This window comes from Monodelphis domestica, chromosome 1, assembly GCF_027887165.1.
Source record: "Monodelphis domestica isolate mMonDom1 chromosome 1, mMonDom1.pri, whole genome shotgun sequence".
Classification (NCBI taxonomy): Eukaryota; Metazoa; Chordata; class Mammalia; order Didelphimorphia; family Didelphidae; genus Monodelphis; species Monodelphis domestica.
Genome location: NC_077227.1, coordinates 620353061 through 620369569, shown reverse-complemented (window position 1 = coordinate 620369569; position 16509 = coordinate 620353061). Strand labels below are relative to the sequence as shown.

General features: G+C 38.2%; 1 protein-coding gene across 3 annotated transcripts in view; it reads left to right on the top strand.

Annotated features, from left to right (window-relative positions):
* ISM1 (isthmin 1) overlaps positions 1-16509 on the top strand; it is a 108403-nt gene that overhangs the window by 58465 nt on the left and 33429 nt on the right. For all 3 annotated transcript variants that reach the window (XM_001382084.5, XM_056813884.1, XM_056813882.1), the window contains exon 2: positions 3981-4220. In XM_001382084.5, the coding sequence (XP_001382121.1) occupies positions 3981-4220 (240 nt within the window). The remainder of the gene's footprint in view (positions 1-3980; positions 4221-16509) is intronic.

The following is a 16509-nucleotide window of genomic DNA, read 5'->3' as shown; positions in this document are numbered from 1 at the left end:
CCTGCCTTTTCTTCTTTCACTATTTCCTTCTACACCAGTGTTTGTTTATAATCAGTCTCCCTAGTTCCCACCCTTATTTTACTTTCCTTTCTACCCCCCTCCCTTCTTATTCCCCCCTTTATTTTCCCCTGTAGTCTTTTTAAAATTCCCCCCCACTCTCTCCCTCCCTTGTACTGCTTCCCTCCCCACCAGTCTGTCTTTTACCCTTCTACTCCCCTATAGGGCTCAAATCTATTCTCTGCCCCAATGGATTGGATTATTCTTCCCTCTTTGGGTCAGTTTCAAAGCATGTAAGAGTTGAGTATTTCCTATCTTCAACCTCTTTACCCTTCCAGTGTATCTATGTTCTTCCCCCTCCCGCCATGAGCTAATTTGTGTCATATCAATTTACCCCCATCTGTTTCTTTTCCCATTTCTTTTAGTATTAGCTGCTTTTTTTTAGTTCTGGTTGTATATGTATATATATATATATATATATATATATATATATATATATACACACACACACACATGTATATGTATTTATGCATGCATGTATCTATATACCTATTTATGTCTTGTCATTTCATCCTACACAGTTTGTCACTGTTCCGTCTAAGTGTAATTCTTTTAGCTGCCCAGGTGATAGCAACAGTTTTTAAGCGTTACCAATGACCTGTTTTCTTATAGGGATACATATTTTAACTTATTGAGTCTCTTTAAAAAAATTTGTTGTTGTTGTTTTGTTTTGTTTTTCTTTTTCCCTCTTTTTTAATTACCTTTTGATGATTCTCTTGAGTTCTGTGCTTGGACATCGAATTTTCTGTTCAGGTCTGGTCTTTTCTTTACGAATGCTTGGAATTCTTCTATTGTGTTGAATGGCCTACTTTCCCCTGTAAGAATATAGTCAGTTTTGATGGGTATTTTATTCTTGGTTGTAGACCTAGTTCCCTTGCTTTCCAGAATATCATATTCCATGCCTTTTGGTCCTTCAGTGTGGATGCAGCCAGATCCTGAGTTATCCTCACTGTGTTTCCATGGTATCTGAATGGCTTCTTCTTGGCAGCTTGTAATATCTTTTCTTTGGTCTCATAGTTTTTGAATTTGGCTATAACATTCCTGGGTGTTGTTAGTTGGGGATTAAATACAGGAGGTGATCTGTGGATTCTTTCAATCTCCAATTTCCCCTCTTGTTCTAGGATATCAGGACAGTTTTCCTGAATAGTTTCCTGTAGTATTATGTCCAGGCTTTTTCTTTTTTTTTTTCATGGTCTTTTTCTTTCATGGTCTTCTGGTAGACCTATGATTCTTAAATTGTCTCTTCTTGAACGATTTTCTAAATCATCTGTTTTGTGAATGAGATGCTTCATATTTTCCTCAATTTTTTCATTCTTTTCATTTTGTTTTATAGTGTCCTGCTGCCTTGTGAGGTCGCTTAATTCCAGTTGTTGTATTCTGGTTCTTAAAGACTGGATTTCATCCCTGGCATTTTGGTCATCCCTCTCCTTCTGCTCTGATTTTCTTTGGAGGTCATCTTTCATCTCCTTTTTCTCATCTTTCATCTTCTTCACCTCATCTTTCATCTCCTTTGCCTCATTTTCCAGCTGGTTGATTTTGGCTTTCAAGACACTATTTTCTCATTTTAGTTCAAGTGCCTCTGTTTCCAGATGACTTATCTTAATTTTTAAGTTCTTTTCCTAATTGTCTTCAGCCTCTCTTAATTGTGTTTTGAGTTCTTCCACAGCCTGTATCCAATTCACTGGGATTTCTGATTTATTGTTTGCTGATCCCTCCCCTTCTGTTCCATTTGCTGAGTAGAAGCTGTTTATTGTAGTTTCTTTCTTCTTTTTCTGTTGTTTGCTCAAATTCACCCCTTCTTTACTCCCTGTATTTGTCTGTGCTCTTTCTCCTCTCATTTTTTTGGTTTGGGGGCTTCTGACAGTCTCCCTCTTGGAGCTTTAACAGGAGATCTTTTGGTGTAGTCTCTGGTGGAGGTTTGTTGGGGTTTGAGCTTCCCTGTCCTCTGGAGGCTTTTGGTTGGATTAAAGTACAGCAGTCAATGAGGATGGGTGTGGAGCCTGGGCTTCCCAGAGTTCTGAAGACTTTTGATGGGATTAAGTTCAGCTGGGTTGGGCTGGGTATGCTCTGAGACCAAAACCTCCTAGAAGACTGGAGCAAATATGGAGGATCTGTACAGCTCTGAACAGGCTGCCAGCTCGATGGTCCCTCTCTAGCTCCTTCCCCACCTTCTGCCGTCTGTGTTGGAGACTCTGAACTTATCACAGCCCTGGTTGCAATGTATGCCCTCCAGACCAGCACCTTTGCCCGCCCAGAAGTTCCTGCTGCTGCTAGGGTCTGGGAGTCTTAGAGCTCTGGGTGGGAGGGGGGATGGTTCCTGGGACCTTCCTTCTGTCTTCCCCTTAAACCCAAGTGTTCTCTGATTCTGGCTTTTTGGAGGGCGTACCTTTTGAATTAAGTCCAGCAGGAGGGTTCCTTGACTCTGTCTTATTGTTAAGTTTGTTTTTCAGTCCTCCGGGAGCATTCAGTTTATGATTGGTTAGGAAGGATATTCAGAGGTCTGAACTTCTGCTCCTTCTAGGCCAATCTTGACTCCACCCCAATTTGAGCTAATTCTTGAAGGAAATGGGAAACACTAAGAGGTGGAGGTAAAGAGGAAGGATATTCTAGACATGGGAGTACAGTCTCTGCAAAGGCACTAAAATGAGAGTTTGAATGTTGTGGTCAAAAATCTGAGTAGGACAGTGTAGCTGGATCATAAAGCATATGGAAGGGAGTAGAATGTAAAAAGACTGGAACTATAGGAAGGAGTCAGGTTGGGACTTTTAAATATAAAAGAGTTTATATTTGAAACAGAAGGTAATGGGGAGCCATTTGGAGTTCACTAGATAGTGAGGAGACATGGTTATATTTTTTTAAAGTCACTTTGGCAGCTAAATTGAGAATGGATTGGATCAGGGAGAGACTTGAAGCATGGAGACTTGTTATAGGACTATTGCAATAGTCCATATGAGAGGTGATGAAAGCCTTAATAAACATAATGAAGGTGTGAGTAGAGATATGAGAATAATCTGTGAGATGCAGTTAAGGTAGAAAGAAAGAATGAATGGCAAGAGATTAGATATGTGAAGTAAGTGTGAGAAGTTTGAGGATGACACTGAAACTTCAAGCTTGGGTGCCTAAGAGGATGGTGATATCCTTGAATATCATCAAATAATTTCATATAAAAATTTTCTTCATGTAATCTATTTCCTTGACCTTTCCCTATTGTTATTTTTTTTTTCACTGCAGGGTAAGGGGTGGAGAGGGAAGGAGGGGGAAAATGCTTGAAATTTTTTAAAATTTTGATTGAAAAAAGATACCTCAAATGTAGGGAAAATATGCCAAAAGAAGAGGAATAAAAGGAGGTAGATATGGTTACCAAGATTACTAAGTCAACAGAACTAAAATAATGGACAAAGAGTTTGCTGTTATATATATATATATATATATATATATATATATATATATATATATATATATATATATATATATATATATATATATAAGCACATTGATAGTACCAGTTAGAGAGAAAATAAAGGGAAATTTCTTCCCTGTTTCTTTGGTTGGTGAGTTGTATTGACTTTAGTTTTAGAACATCATTCATCTTAATTCAAGATGATGCCTTTGTTTTGAGGTCTTTACACTTCCCATTCAACTCAAGTACTAATTCAATAATCATTATATCATTAATCCTCACCAAATTTTCAAGGAAACAGAAAATCAATAATGATCCAGTTTTTGAGAACATGGAAACAGATGTTGCATGGAAAGGCAACATTTCTTGGTGAATAAATGAAAATGAGTCAGAAATAACAGGCCAACTTCCTAATCCCATCCATGGGCTCATTTGTACTAGTAAGACTAACTGACTTTGGTGTCCTATTTGGTTTGTTATTTCTCTAATTACTTCTTAATATTTTTCTTTTTTCCTTCCCCAGAACAACCTCAATGTGGACAGCCACTCTTTATCAGAATCCAGCTTTTCACTCACAAGGGAAGAGCAGAGGGAGTATCCTGATCACCAAGCTGCACACAGACCATTCCCCAAACAACGATTCCGGCAGGAGCCTAGCCATACATCTTTACAGAGGGATGGCCCCAGATCCTTCCTCTTAGATCTACCAAACTTTCCAGATCTCTCAAAAGCTGATATTAATGGACAAAATCCAAACATTCAGGTAAAGTTTTATGATCAGGTGGAACTGTTGGGGGTTACATAGAGAATATGATCCAGTTGTTTTCCCAAATTGCTTCTAAGTCACTTTCCAGCTAACCATGCCTTTATCTTGCATCTTCAAGGACAAAAGTCAGATTACAAAGGGTTGAGGAGTAAGAGGATAAGAAATAGAAGTGAGAGACAGCTCTTTTGAGGAATTGAACAGAGAATGGGAAAATTGATATATGATGACTGCTTGAGGAAATGACAAAATCTAATGGAGAGTTTTTTTTTTCCTCCAAGAATGGACATATTTAAAGATAGTATAGAAGAAAATCCTTTGGTTATAGAATGGGGTTCATATGGTCATAGATTCAGAAGTAGAAGGGATCTTAGGAATCATTAAATCCATACTTGCCATGCTACGGATTTGAAAAAATGAGACAGAGAGAGGCTAAGTTTCATGCCCACCATCATACAGCTAGTAAGTGGAAGTTTTTTAACTCAGGTCTTTTTGAGTACAAGCCCAATACTAACTCCTGCTTGAGCAAAAGCCTATAGCAACTAGTGACTAATGTCTGCCTCCTACTAACCACACTTGACCCTGCTAAGCTTCTTAGATCAGATGAAATCAGACACATTATAGTCATAGAAGGGGGCAGTCTTCTTTTTTTTTTTTTTAATTGGGGGCAGTCTTCTAGAGAAGATAAAAAAAGGATAGGATTAAGGGCCTGTGAAGCAGGGTTAACTTTGGCAAGGAGTAGGGCTACTTCATTGTCCGAGTTTAGAGAAAAGGAGGAGAAAATGGAAATTGTGAGATGAAATGAAGGAGAAAAGAGGGAGCTCTTAAGTTAAAAAGTCTCAGGTTTAAAAGAGATCAGTTGAGGTGGATAACATGAATTTATAATGTCTTTGGACAGCCTGATTATGTGACTTCCTTTAGCTCCCTTTAGCAGTATGTGATACAAGGATTTCTGAGGGAAGCCAAGTCTTAATGTGGACTAGTAATGGAAGGGATCTGAGAGAAAGAGGTCTAGAATGAAGGGAAGATAAAATGGGAGTTCAAAAGGTAAGTTGAAGGATGGACAGGATTATAGTGAACTTTGGGTTGGAAAAAGTTGAGGATAGGAATGAGAGAATGGAGTGTGGTGTTATTTTGCTCCTATGTGACCCCTGATTTAGTAATACTTTAGTAATAGTAAGAGGGAGAGGAAAAAAAGTGGTGAGATATTGCTTATAAGAGTAATTAATAGCTGTTCTCAAATTAAAGAGAAAGTACCCCTAACTTATTGGCTAAAATGGATTCATTCTGAGGTATGAATGACTGAGCAATTCCGGGAGAGTAGTTTTAAAAGAAGGGTAATTAAAGAAAGTAGACCTGGAGGAGGGGAGAAAGAGTGACCCTAAGAAACACATAGCCAAATAGCCGACTGGGAAGACAAAAACACCAACTTTGTCAGCTTCACAATTTAACTAAGACCTACCTTTGCTCTGAACCTCAATTCTCCACTGTGATCTTCCCTCTTGTTTCTCTAATTGCACAGAACAGGGCTTTGGCTCAGTGGCTAATAATAATTCCCTGACCCCTAGCAGATGTTTCCACTTTCATGCTCTCTTAATTTTCAAAGTTATTTTCAGTTCCTCTCATTAAGCTGGGGGCATCTTTGCCCACCCTTTCCCTATTCTTTCTCATCAACAATTGCCAGAAATAAGTCAAGGCAGAGAGTACATCAAAATGAAAAAATGGACTGATTGATCACTACTAAATCAGTGGCAGTGTTCTCATGCTTCAAGTACTTCTACAAAAATTTCTGCCAGTATGGTAGGAATCCAGATATCCTTTTTTAGAATTCTTGAAAAAAACAAACAGTATTTGTTAAGCACCTACTTTGTGCTAGGTACTGTGTTAAGCATCGAGGATACAAAAAGAGGCAAAGACAGTCCCTTCCTCAGTGAGCTTAAAATGTAATGGCAAGTGAAAGCAAAATTGAGTTTTTCTTTAGTTCCAAGAAGAGTAACAGTTGACCTAAAAATCAAGTAATATTTATTTACTGGGTATTGTTGCTAGTGTAGGCACTAGGGGATATATTAAAAAAAAAAAAACACCTCTTAAGGTCCCAGTCCACAAGTAGCTTACAAAGTAATTGAAAAGGTATAACGTAATTTATGTGACAATTCATTTCAACAAACCTTTATTAAGCATCTACTATGTATAGTGAGATGCAGCATTACATAAAGGATAGACAGATAGATGGCTTTGGACTCTGGAAAATATAGGATCCAATCCTATCCCTGACAGATAATAACTCCTTGACCATGAGTAAAGCATTAAATCTTTCAGTGCTCTGGGCAACTTTCTAAGAATCTAAGTTACAAAGGAGTTGCTGATATGCCTTGGAGGGGGAGAGTTTCCACAGTGGAAGTTGCCTACACAAATGAAATCACAGATCTGAATCCTTCTCAATTAAAAAAATATACTAGACATTGAGGTTACCAAGATTTTTAAAAAATCCTGTCCTCAAGGAGATTAGGTTCTATTAGAAGCAAATAGGTAGATATGTATATAGATACATAGATAGATGAAACATAGATAGATAAACACAAAGTAATTTAGTTGAATACACTAAAAACTGAGGGAGAAGGGTTAGGAAGGATGTTATGTGAGAGTTGGTACTTGTGTTGTGCCTTAAAGAAAGTTAGGTATTTCAAAATGTGGAAATAAGGAAGCATAGGAGTGAGAGGTATAATGTAACACAGGGAATCAAGTAGGATGGTTTGGCTGAAAGTGCATAAAGAGGAATGATAAGTCTGGAAAACTAGGTTAGAGCTAGAGTCACTGAACCTTCTTGAAGAAGAGAATGAAAGATAAGCAATCAATTAGAAGACTAATACAATAGCAGTAGGTGCTTAAGCAGAGGGAAGACTGACTTGAGGGGAAGGTACATTAAGTTGACATATGTCTTGGAGGTTGACAAGACTTGGCAATGATTAGATATGTGGAATAAGAGTATGAGGAGTGGGAGATAATGCTAAGATTGTAGAATTGGGAGACTAGAAGGAGAGTGGTGACCCCAAGATAATTAGAGAAATTTGGAGGAAGGATAGGTCTAGAGATAAAGAGAATTATCTTTGTTTTGGACTTGTTGAGATTGAAATGCCATTTGTTTAGAGATGTATAGCATATAGTTTAAGCTTGATGGCACAGTGGATAAAACCCTAGATCAGAGTTATAAAGTTGCCCAAGAACCAAGGTTTATAATTCTGGACAAATTACTTCTGTTTGCTTCAGTTTCCTCATCTGTAAAATAGAGGCAATAATAACACCTACTTCCCAGGGTTGTTGTGAGGAACAAATATTTTTAGAGAATTTTGCATATCTTAAAGTGCTCTCTAAATGCTAGCTATTATTGTTGTTATTATTATAAATTGAGCTAAAGAGAGAGATGAAAGCTGTCAAGTATTTATAGGTCATCTGCTTATAAATGATAATTGAACCAGTGAAAGCTGATTAGATCACTGGGATGCCATGTAGACAGAAAAGGAAAGGGCCTAGTTTATAACCCTCTGTTACATATAGGCATAGGGGGCAAGATATAGGTTATAATTCAGCAAAATTTAAGTGGTAAAGATAATAAATACTGGCTAAATTATGGAGTAGGGTTATTATGGAAGATCTCATGGAGGAGGTGTGTATTAAGCTGAATCCTGAGGAACTGGTAAATAAGATTTCAACAGATGGAAAGGAGAGGAAGAGAATAAGCAGTCATTAATGTAATTATTAGAATTCTCTGGAGACTGCATATTAATTTACAATTATTTATTGGTAAAAGTGAATGAGAGAGAGAGAGGGAGGGATTAAGGGAGGGAAAGAAAAAGACAGGGGGATAAAGGGAGGGAGGGAGAGAGAGAGGGCTAAAGAGAGAGAGAAAGGGATATAGAGAGAGAGAGAGAGAGAGAGAGAGAGAGAGAGAGAGAGAGAGAGAGAGAGAGAGAGAGAGAGAGAGAGAGAGAGAGAGAGAGAGAGAGAGAGAGACAATTCACTAAACCACCTTAACCACAAAGCCTACAAGCCTGGTCAAGCTTCCTCAGCTCCACTTCCCAGCCCCAGCTAAAGTCCAAGCTGATCCTTTCCCAGTGGCTTCCAAGTTCAAGCGCTGGCCAAGATCAGATAGTCAAATAAAGCCAGAGCAAGGCAAGTAGTAAATGCTCCAGGGAAGGGAGAAAGAGAGAGAGACCTGAGCAAAAGAGAGCCATTACTTCCTCTCCTTCCACTTATATAGCTCATTTTCACCATTCTTCCTGGGGCTCTGTGATTAGATAGGGTAAAAACCATAGTGAGTCATTTTCCCATCATTTCCATGATTAACATAGGGAGATAGAGAGGTCTATGGAGACTGGGAATGGGTTCTGGCCGTTCCAGACCAAGGAGAGGCTGCAAAAGGATGTCCAAGTTCCAGGAGAGAAATTTCTGATCTTGTGCTGGGTGGAGAAATAGGTGCCAATTGGCAGCTCCATTACTTCCTATACTGTTCCAAGTCATAGATCCAGGACTGAAGGAATTGGAACCTAAACCTAAGGGGTGACAGTTTAGGGTAAGAAGTGGTTGGTTGATGGCCCTAACTTACATTCTGAGCATGGAACAAGTTAAAAAGGAAGCAAAAGATGTATGATTCTGACCCCTAGAGCAAAGCAGGGTTTAAGCTCCAGCCCCTAGTCCAATCTAAAGGCTGCAGAGGAATAAGTAGGGCAGAAATCCCAGATCAAAGGGGACTGTAGTTCTATGGCTCTGAACCAAAGAAGCTTTCCAGCTGGCTGATAGTGGCTTAGTACATCAGCAGTCTCCTATTGCTCAGCTCCAAACCCAGGTCAGTCTCAGACTGGGGGGTCAGTGATCCAATTTTGCCTGGATCAGAACCCTGGATCAGACTATGAATTGTCCCTGAGATCCTGGAATAACACTATCCAATTCTCCAAGAAAGCAGCAGCAAAGACATTTCTTCCAAAAATGCATAGAGCTGGCCCTAATAGAGGCTGAAAGAATAAGCAAACAAGAATAAATCTCATAAAAAGCAATTGCAGGAGGAGGAATGATCAAAATCTGAACCCATGAGATAAAAATGACTCTAAAGCATCTACAAATAAAGCTTCAAAGAAAAACAGAGCTTGGGCACAAATTAAATTCCTTTAAGAGATGAAATAAGAGTTAAAAAATAAAGAATTGTTTTCTAAGTGAAATGGGAATACAAGCAATAAAACTGGAAAATAAATGAGAGCTATGAAAGAAAGAAATGGAAAAAATAATTAATAGCTTAGCTCTTTCCCAAACAACAAACTTCCTGAAAATTGGAATGGACCAAATAGAAGCTAAAGACTCCAGGAAACAACAAGAAATATTAAAACAAACTCAAAATTCTGAAAAACAATAGAAGGAACCATAATGTTATCTCATTAAAAAAAACTAGTCAGGAAAACAGATTGATGAGAACAAATTTAAGAATCACTGAACAGGGAACAATAGATGGCTCAGTAGATTAAAAGCCAGGCCCAGATATAGAAGGTCCTGTGTTCAAATGTGGCCTCAGACACTTCCTACCTGTGTGACCCTGGGCAAGTCACCTAACCCCCATTGTCTAGCCCTTACCACTCTTATGCCTTGGAACCAATACACAGTATTAATTTTAAGATGGAAGTTAAAAGTTAAAAAAAAAATTGGACTATTTGAAAGCCATGACCAAGAGAGAGAGCACACTTAAGTATTGTATTTCTTATTTCAAAAAATCATAAAAAACTGCATAAATCTTTTAGTATGAATGGATAAAGTAGAAGTAGAAAGAATACATAAGACACTTTTTGAAAGAAAATCCTGAAATGAAAAATCCCAGAACATCACAGCCAAAATTCTGAGCTTCTAAGTCAAAGAAAAAATATTGTAAGTAGACAAAAAAATAGTTAATGTACTGGGAGACAGTCAGGATCACCTATGATTAAGTAACAACTATTACAAAGGTTAGTTAGTCAATAAACAGTTATTACTATGTGCCAGGCACCATACACAAAAAGAGGCAAAAGATAATTCTTGCCTTAAGAACTTCACAGACTAATGGGGGAGACCACAAGCAAATGAGTTATATTCAGGAATAATAAGGAATAATTAAAATAAGGAAGGCACAAGAAGTAATGGAGTGCTTTGGACTGTGATGTTCCAGAATGCAAGAAAGATAGACTCGTAAGCAAGAATAATTTACCCAGCAAAACATAGTATAATCCTATAGGAGAAAAAAATGAGTTTTTATTGAATTAGAGTACTTCCAAACATTCCTAATGATAAGACAGAGCCATGTGGAAACTCTGAAGTACAGACACAGGAGCTGAGAAACATGAAAATGTACATAAGAATAAACATTCATAAGGGACTAAACAAGGAGATGGGGAGATGGTACATATGTCCCTTTTGAACCTTATCATTACCAGGGATCTATATCAAATTAGACAGAAAGCCTGATAGAGGTTCTGTATTTTTAGAAGAATAATGGAAAGGAATGGTAAAAGAATTATACCAGGTGGGGGAAAAAAGAGAAAATTAGGGAAAATCATGTCATAATGTGTATGGAATGAAAGTCCTCACAAATAAGGAGGAAAAGGCGGGACATGGGGGAAGGGGAGTCTATTCTCATATGAACTGGTCAAAGAAGGAAGTGTACACACACACATATCTGGGTACCGAAATATATTTGACTCAACAGGGAAATAGTGAAATGGTGGACAGGGAGAAGTGAAAAGGAAGAATTAGAGGGAGGGTATATTAAGGGAAAGATTAATTTTAAATAAAACAAACTCTCATACCACAGTATTTTTAGCCCTTTTTGAAGTGGCAAGGAATTGGAATCTGAGGCAGTTCCCATCAATTGGGCAATGACTTGAACCTGTTATAACATATAAATATGATCGATTACTACAGTTCTCTAGGAAATGATGATGAAGATAGTTTCAGAGATTTGTGTGAACTTATGCAGAGTGAAGTGAACAGAAGCAATAGAACAATATACTGACAACAATATTGTAAAGACAAATAACTCTGAAAAATATAGAAACTGTGACTACCCCCCCCCATTTCAGAGTACCAGTGATAAAACAAGCTATCCACCTCCTGAGAAGTTAAAAGCCTCAGAGTGCAAAATGAGAACATATATGGATGGGTATACATACATATCAAATATGTAGTTGAGCACAGCCAGTGCCAAATTTTCTTTTTGCTTAATTTTACATGTTGATAGCAGTGGGGATGGGTGGGTGGGGTGGGGTGGGGTCTTTTTGTCAGTTGTTAGAAGAGTAGGTGGATTTCTGCTGATTGAAAAAAATTTAATTTAATTAAAAATAAAACAAAGGGAAGGTATTAGCATTAAGGGGGACTGGGAAAACTAAGTTACAGACTAATGAACCTCCATCAGATACTAAGGATTCAAAGACAAAAACTAAGTAGCAGATGATAAACATTTAAAAAATGCTTGTTGAGGATGAGGGTGAGGTTAATATTCCTAAGAAAATAACAGCTGTTGTCTCATGTTCCATTGCTTAAGATCACAGATCTAGAACTAGAAGAGACTTCCAAAGTCAAATGTCCACTTCTCTTACTTTACAGATGAGTAAACTGAGATTTACAGAAGTTAAGTGACTTGTTCAAAGTCATACAGATAGTATGCATTAGACACAGTATTTGAACCCAGGCCTTCTGACTCCTGTGAGTACTCTATATATACTGTGCTTCCTCCTTCCATCTATTGATTTATAAATTTAGACCTATAGTATTTCCAAAACCAGACTTTATTTCCTTAAAGTATGTATCCCAACAATACACTAATTCTCGACATGCTAATATTGCCTAATCTTTAGCAATATATATATATGGGAAATCCCCTAAAGATGGGAAATGTCATAGTCTTAAAAGACATACAGTGAGCTAAGAAGTAATATAAAAAATGATCAATACTAATACAAGCTACAGAAAAATAGGAAGATGAGAGCAAGAGGTAGGGGAAGGAAGGGGAAGTATTTCTTTGCTGAGAAGTTATTAAATATATAAAATTATAGCCAACAACTGAGTTTAAGGAGAAAATTTCTCAGATTTCCTCTCTTCCAGATAAATCAGTGAGCCTAGAAACTGGTACAGCCTACCCAGAACTTACTTGGGCACATTTTACATGACATCTAGATTGCTTGGTATGAAGTAGGTATAGCTTGACTTACTCTGGGCTTCACAACTAAGAAACTTTCTTTTTCAAAGAAAGCAGGAGATGACCAATAAGAATGGACCCTAATTTTTGCACACCTAATCTATCTGTGTGAAGAGTATCCAAAGTGGCCAAGATTGCAATTCATTTTTCATCATAATAAGCTGTTTTGTTTAGCTGAATATGAAGTGAAGAATGCTTTGGAAGCCTTCCTATTCATGGCTGGAGGTGGGGGGAGCAGAGTGGAATTGGAGTAGAGGAAAGGTTGGAGAATGTATGGGGAGAAGTGAAGGATAATTGGAGAAAGGAAAGAGTAGAAAAGGAGGGAGAGAAGAAGACAGAATGATAGAGATAGGGAGGAAGGAAGGAAAAGAGAGAGAGGCTAAATCTCAAAAATAGCTTAGAATGTGAGAGGGCTGATTTTAGCTATTCATACTCTGAGATGTAATCTCTTTGAGATTTCAGAATTCAAATTCCTTTTGCTTTGAATTGTAAAGGTGGGGGTGCTGATGAGATTATAAATGGAAATAGCATTGATCTCTCTAGTTTTGGTTGTTGGGTCATGTCCAACTCTTCAGAACCTCAGTTGGGATATACTTCACAAGGATATTGGTGTGGTTTGCCATGTCCTTCTCCAGTTTATTTTATAATTGAGGAAACTGAGGCAAATGGGGTTAAGTGACTTGCCCAAGGACACACAGCTACTAAGAGTCTGAGACTGGATTTGAACTTGGGTTTTCCTGTCTCCAGGCCCTGTGTTCTACTAGGCTACTCTTTAGGCATATCTAACCAACAAGCCCATGGAGACCTCTGATGGCTTTGAGTGACCAGACTTAACAGCCTCATTTTCTCCTTCCTTGAGAGGAAGAAATGTGTACTTCATGATTCCCTGAAGATTCCACCTGTGAAAAGATGTTTGAGGTTTCATTTCTGTGGTCTTTTCATGAAAAGTGCTTTTGAGGCTATGGCCAGAGCATGGATGTGCCATTTTTATGAGCTCTGCCACATTTTTTTTTAGGTTACTCTTAGGGACAGCTGAAATCACCAAGTTGCCAAAAGAATATTGGTCGCCCCAAGGCTAGCAGAATAAAGATTGCATCATTTCAAAACAAAAAAGTACTTGGCAAAATGGACTGGAAACACGGATGATCACTGCCCAGATACAATTAAAATTAAAAATATGTGCAAGAGCCAACAGACACCCCCTTTTCCTAACCTTCCCAACTGTGCCATCCCATCATTCCCCAATACAGTTCTCATGTCTGGTTTTTTTTGTTGTTGTTTTTTTGGGGGGTTTTTTGCCTTTTGTAGGCCTGACTCAGAGGTAAGTGTTTTGTTGATCTGATGATCTGTCAGTCCTTTAAAAAAATGTTTTTTGAACCCAGTTTCTGGCCTTATGTCTGTGGAAGACTACAAAAGAACATAGTTGAGTGTTGGTCAGTCAAGAAAGAATGGAGCAGCAGCTGCTTCACCAGCCTGCTTCTACACAGAGTTGCACCCTGGGCCAGCTGGGGTTGCTTCGGAAATGGCCACTGGGGTGGCGGCTGCAGCCGAACGCACCATTGCACTTGAGTAAACCAATTCCCTGGTGGTCCTTTAAAATATGAGGTGCATTTTAAAAGGGGGTGATATGTTTCCGTGTTGGCAACACTCGCCCCTTCCTCACATCTCCACTCTTTTGTTGAAATTCACTGGTTTGACACATGGTTGATTCAGCAGGGCAGACAGCCCTGCTGGTGACTTCAGGGTCCAGTCAAAACATTTCCTTCCTATGGGAAGCAGAGTGAAGCCAGGTGAAGGGGTTTATCAATGAATCCACTTCCATTACCAATGCCCCCCTTTCTGTCCCTCTTTCCCTGGCAACCTGCCCCCTCCCTTCTTTCCCCCACCTATTCCTCACTTCTGATGGGAAGCCTAAGCTTGGAACTTGATACTCCACTTTCAACTAAACTTGCTCACTACCCTGCCCCTCTAGTTTCTAAAAAGGTTTCCCACGCTCCATACTATGGAGCAGTTGAGGAAGGAAAGGGTAGAAGGTGGGGGCAGTGGGGAGGAAACATAGATTTTTCAAAGCAGTTGTTTTCCCAAATCTGTTGGCCCTCAGAAGCTGCCTACACATTTCCAAAATGAAACTGGCAAACAGAGGAGAACAAGGGATACCCCCACCCCGTCCCATTCTACTTCTAGCCTTTATGAAGAATGATGCTGAATAGGACCCAAACCCAATTCCCTTTATAGTTTTCTTCCAAATATGTCAAGTTAGCCTCTTTTTCAGATGAATCAGGCCTTCTCTTTAATAGTCCCAGATTTGACTTTAGGGCAATAGAAGTTGTTGGTTGAAGACAAAAAACCAACCATGTAAAAAATAAAATAAATCACTTCAAACTGCTGAATTGAATCTCACTATTAAATTTGAAATAATAATAGAAGTTAATTTTTTTAAGTATTTAAGAAAGAAAGTAAATCTCCTGGGACATGCTTTACTTGAATTATGGTACAGATATGACTTTATATATACAACTGATTGTCAGATAGCAAATCCCTTCTGAAAAGAAAAAATCCCTAAAATAAACTTATAATTAGGCTTGGGGCATTGATTCATTGCCACAGAAGCTTGTAACCACCAAATTTTTCTCTTTTCTGGAATGATCTAAGATTATCATTCATTCAAACTAATATACACATTTTCTTCCATTCTCTCCATTGAAAAAGGCTTCTAAAAAACACACCAACTATCCAAATGTTTTTTTTCCTGCTAAAATGTATTTATATAGCCACAAGGCTCTTAAGCTCCACACCATACAATCAGATGAGTCAAGACTACAACACTGAGTACTTTTGCTTCAGATTTCCTCTCTCCCTTGTGGGGAAGGGAATCTATTTTGAAGTGTCAACATTGACAATAGATCTTAAATAGAAGTATGAAAGTTTCTTTAAGCAGTTAAAAAAAGATACAGATCCAAAGTCACAAATTTCAACCTTCCTTGTCTTTCCCAAGTATTGTTATCTCTGGTATGGAGAAAGTTCCACTGTTAGTCAGCCAGCTAACATTTACTAAGCACCTACTGTGTTCCAAGCTCTTGGGATACCAAAAAAAGATGAAAAGCAAACAGTCCCCACTTTCAATAAACTCAGTGTCCAAGGGGAAAAAATATGCAAGCAAGTGTATTCAAATGAGAATTGAAGATAATCTCGTCCTGAGAAGAGTCGGTTCTCTTTCCAAAATCTGTTCAGTGATTTTTTTCCTATGGTAATACAGAAATGGGTCCCAGAATGGTGGTGTAATCTCATAGACAGAATAATATAAGAGACCTCTGAAGACGTAATCTAGTCCCAGGCCTACTGCTGATTACTATGTGACCTAGAGGAACTCATTTCCTCAGTCATAAAAATTAGCACTGTCTTCTCATCTCATAGATATATTTAGGTCAACAAGATGATAAATCTTTATCCTCTTCAAAGGACTGTGTGTGTGTGTGTGTGTGTGTATTCCTTGTGGTGTGATTAGTAATGATGAAAATAGTCACCAATGAGTGTAAGTTACCCTTTTCTTTTTGAAGCGTCTTCTGAATGGGAGGGGAGCAAAGTCTAAAGGACTTCTATATTCAGAAGATGGGAAGAAGCCAAAGAATTACATAGGATTCTCCCATGCAAAAGATGCCTTTGGAAGACAGGATCTACAAAGATAAATGTCTAAATAACACACGAGGTGGGCAAATTCCCTTAATGCCTGAAAAGATGCTGTCAAGGATTGTGTTGTTTAAAACATCTCTATGAGCTTTGGTTCTTGTGCTTCCATCACATGTAGTAATGGAGAGGATGAATACAAGATTGAGTTTTAATGAAAAAAAATTGTATTAAGGGGAAGAAGAAGAAGGATTAGGAATATTTGGTGCCTCTTAATGTTAAAATCTGCTATACTTTGACACAAATAGTAAAGATACCTGCATTTCAGCTGGCAGTCTGCTCAGTAACAAGCTTCTTTGATACTGAAGAAACAAATTAATAATAACAATAAATAGAACTGGACTTGGGAATTTGGAGAATACATAGATTCACATCCAGAGTAAATGCCTATGATAT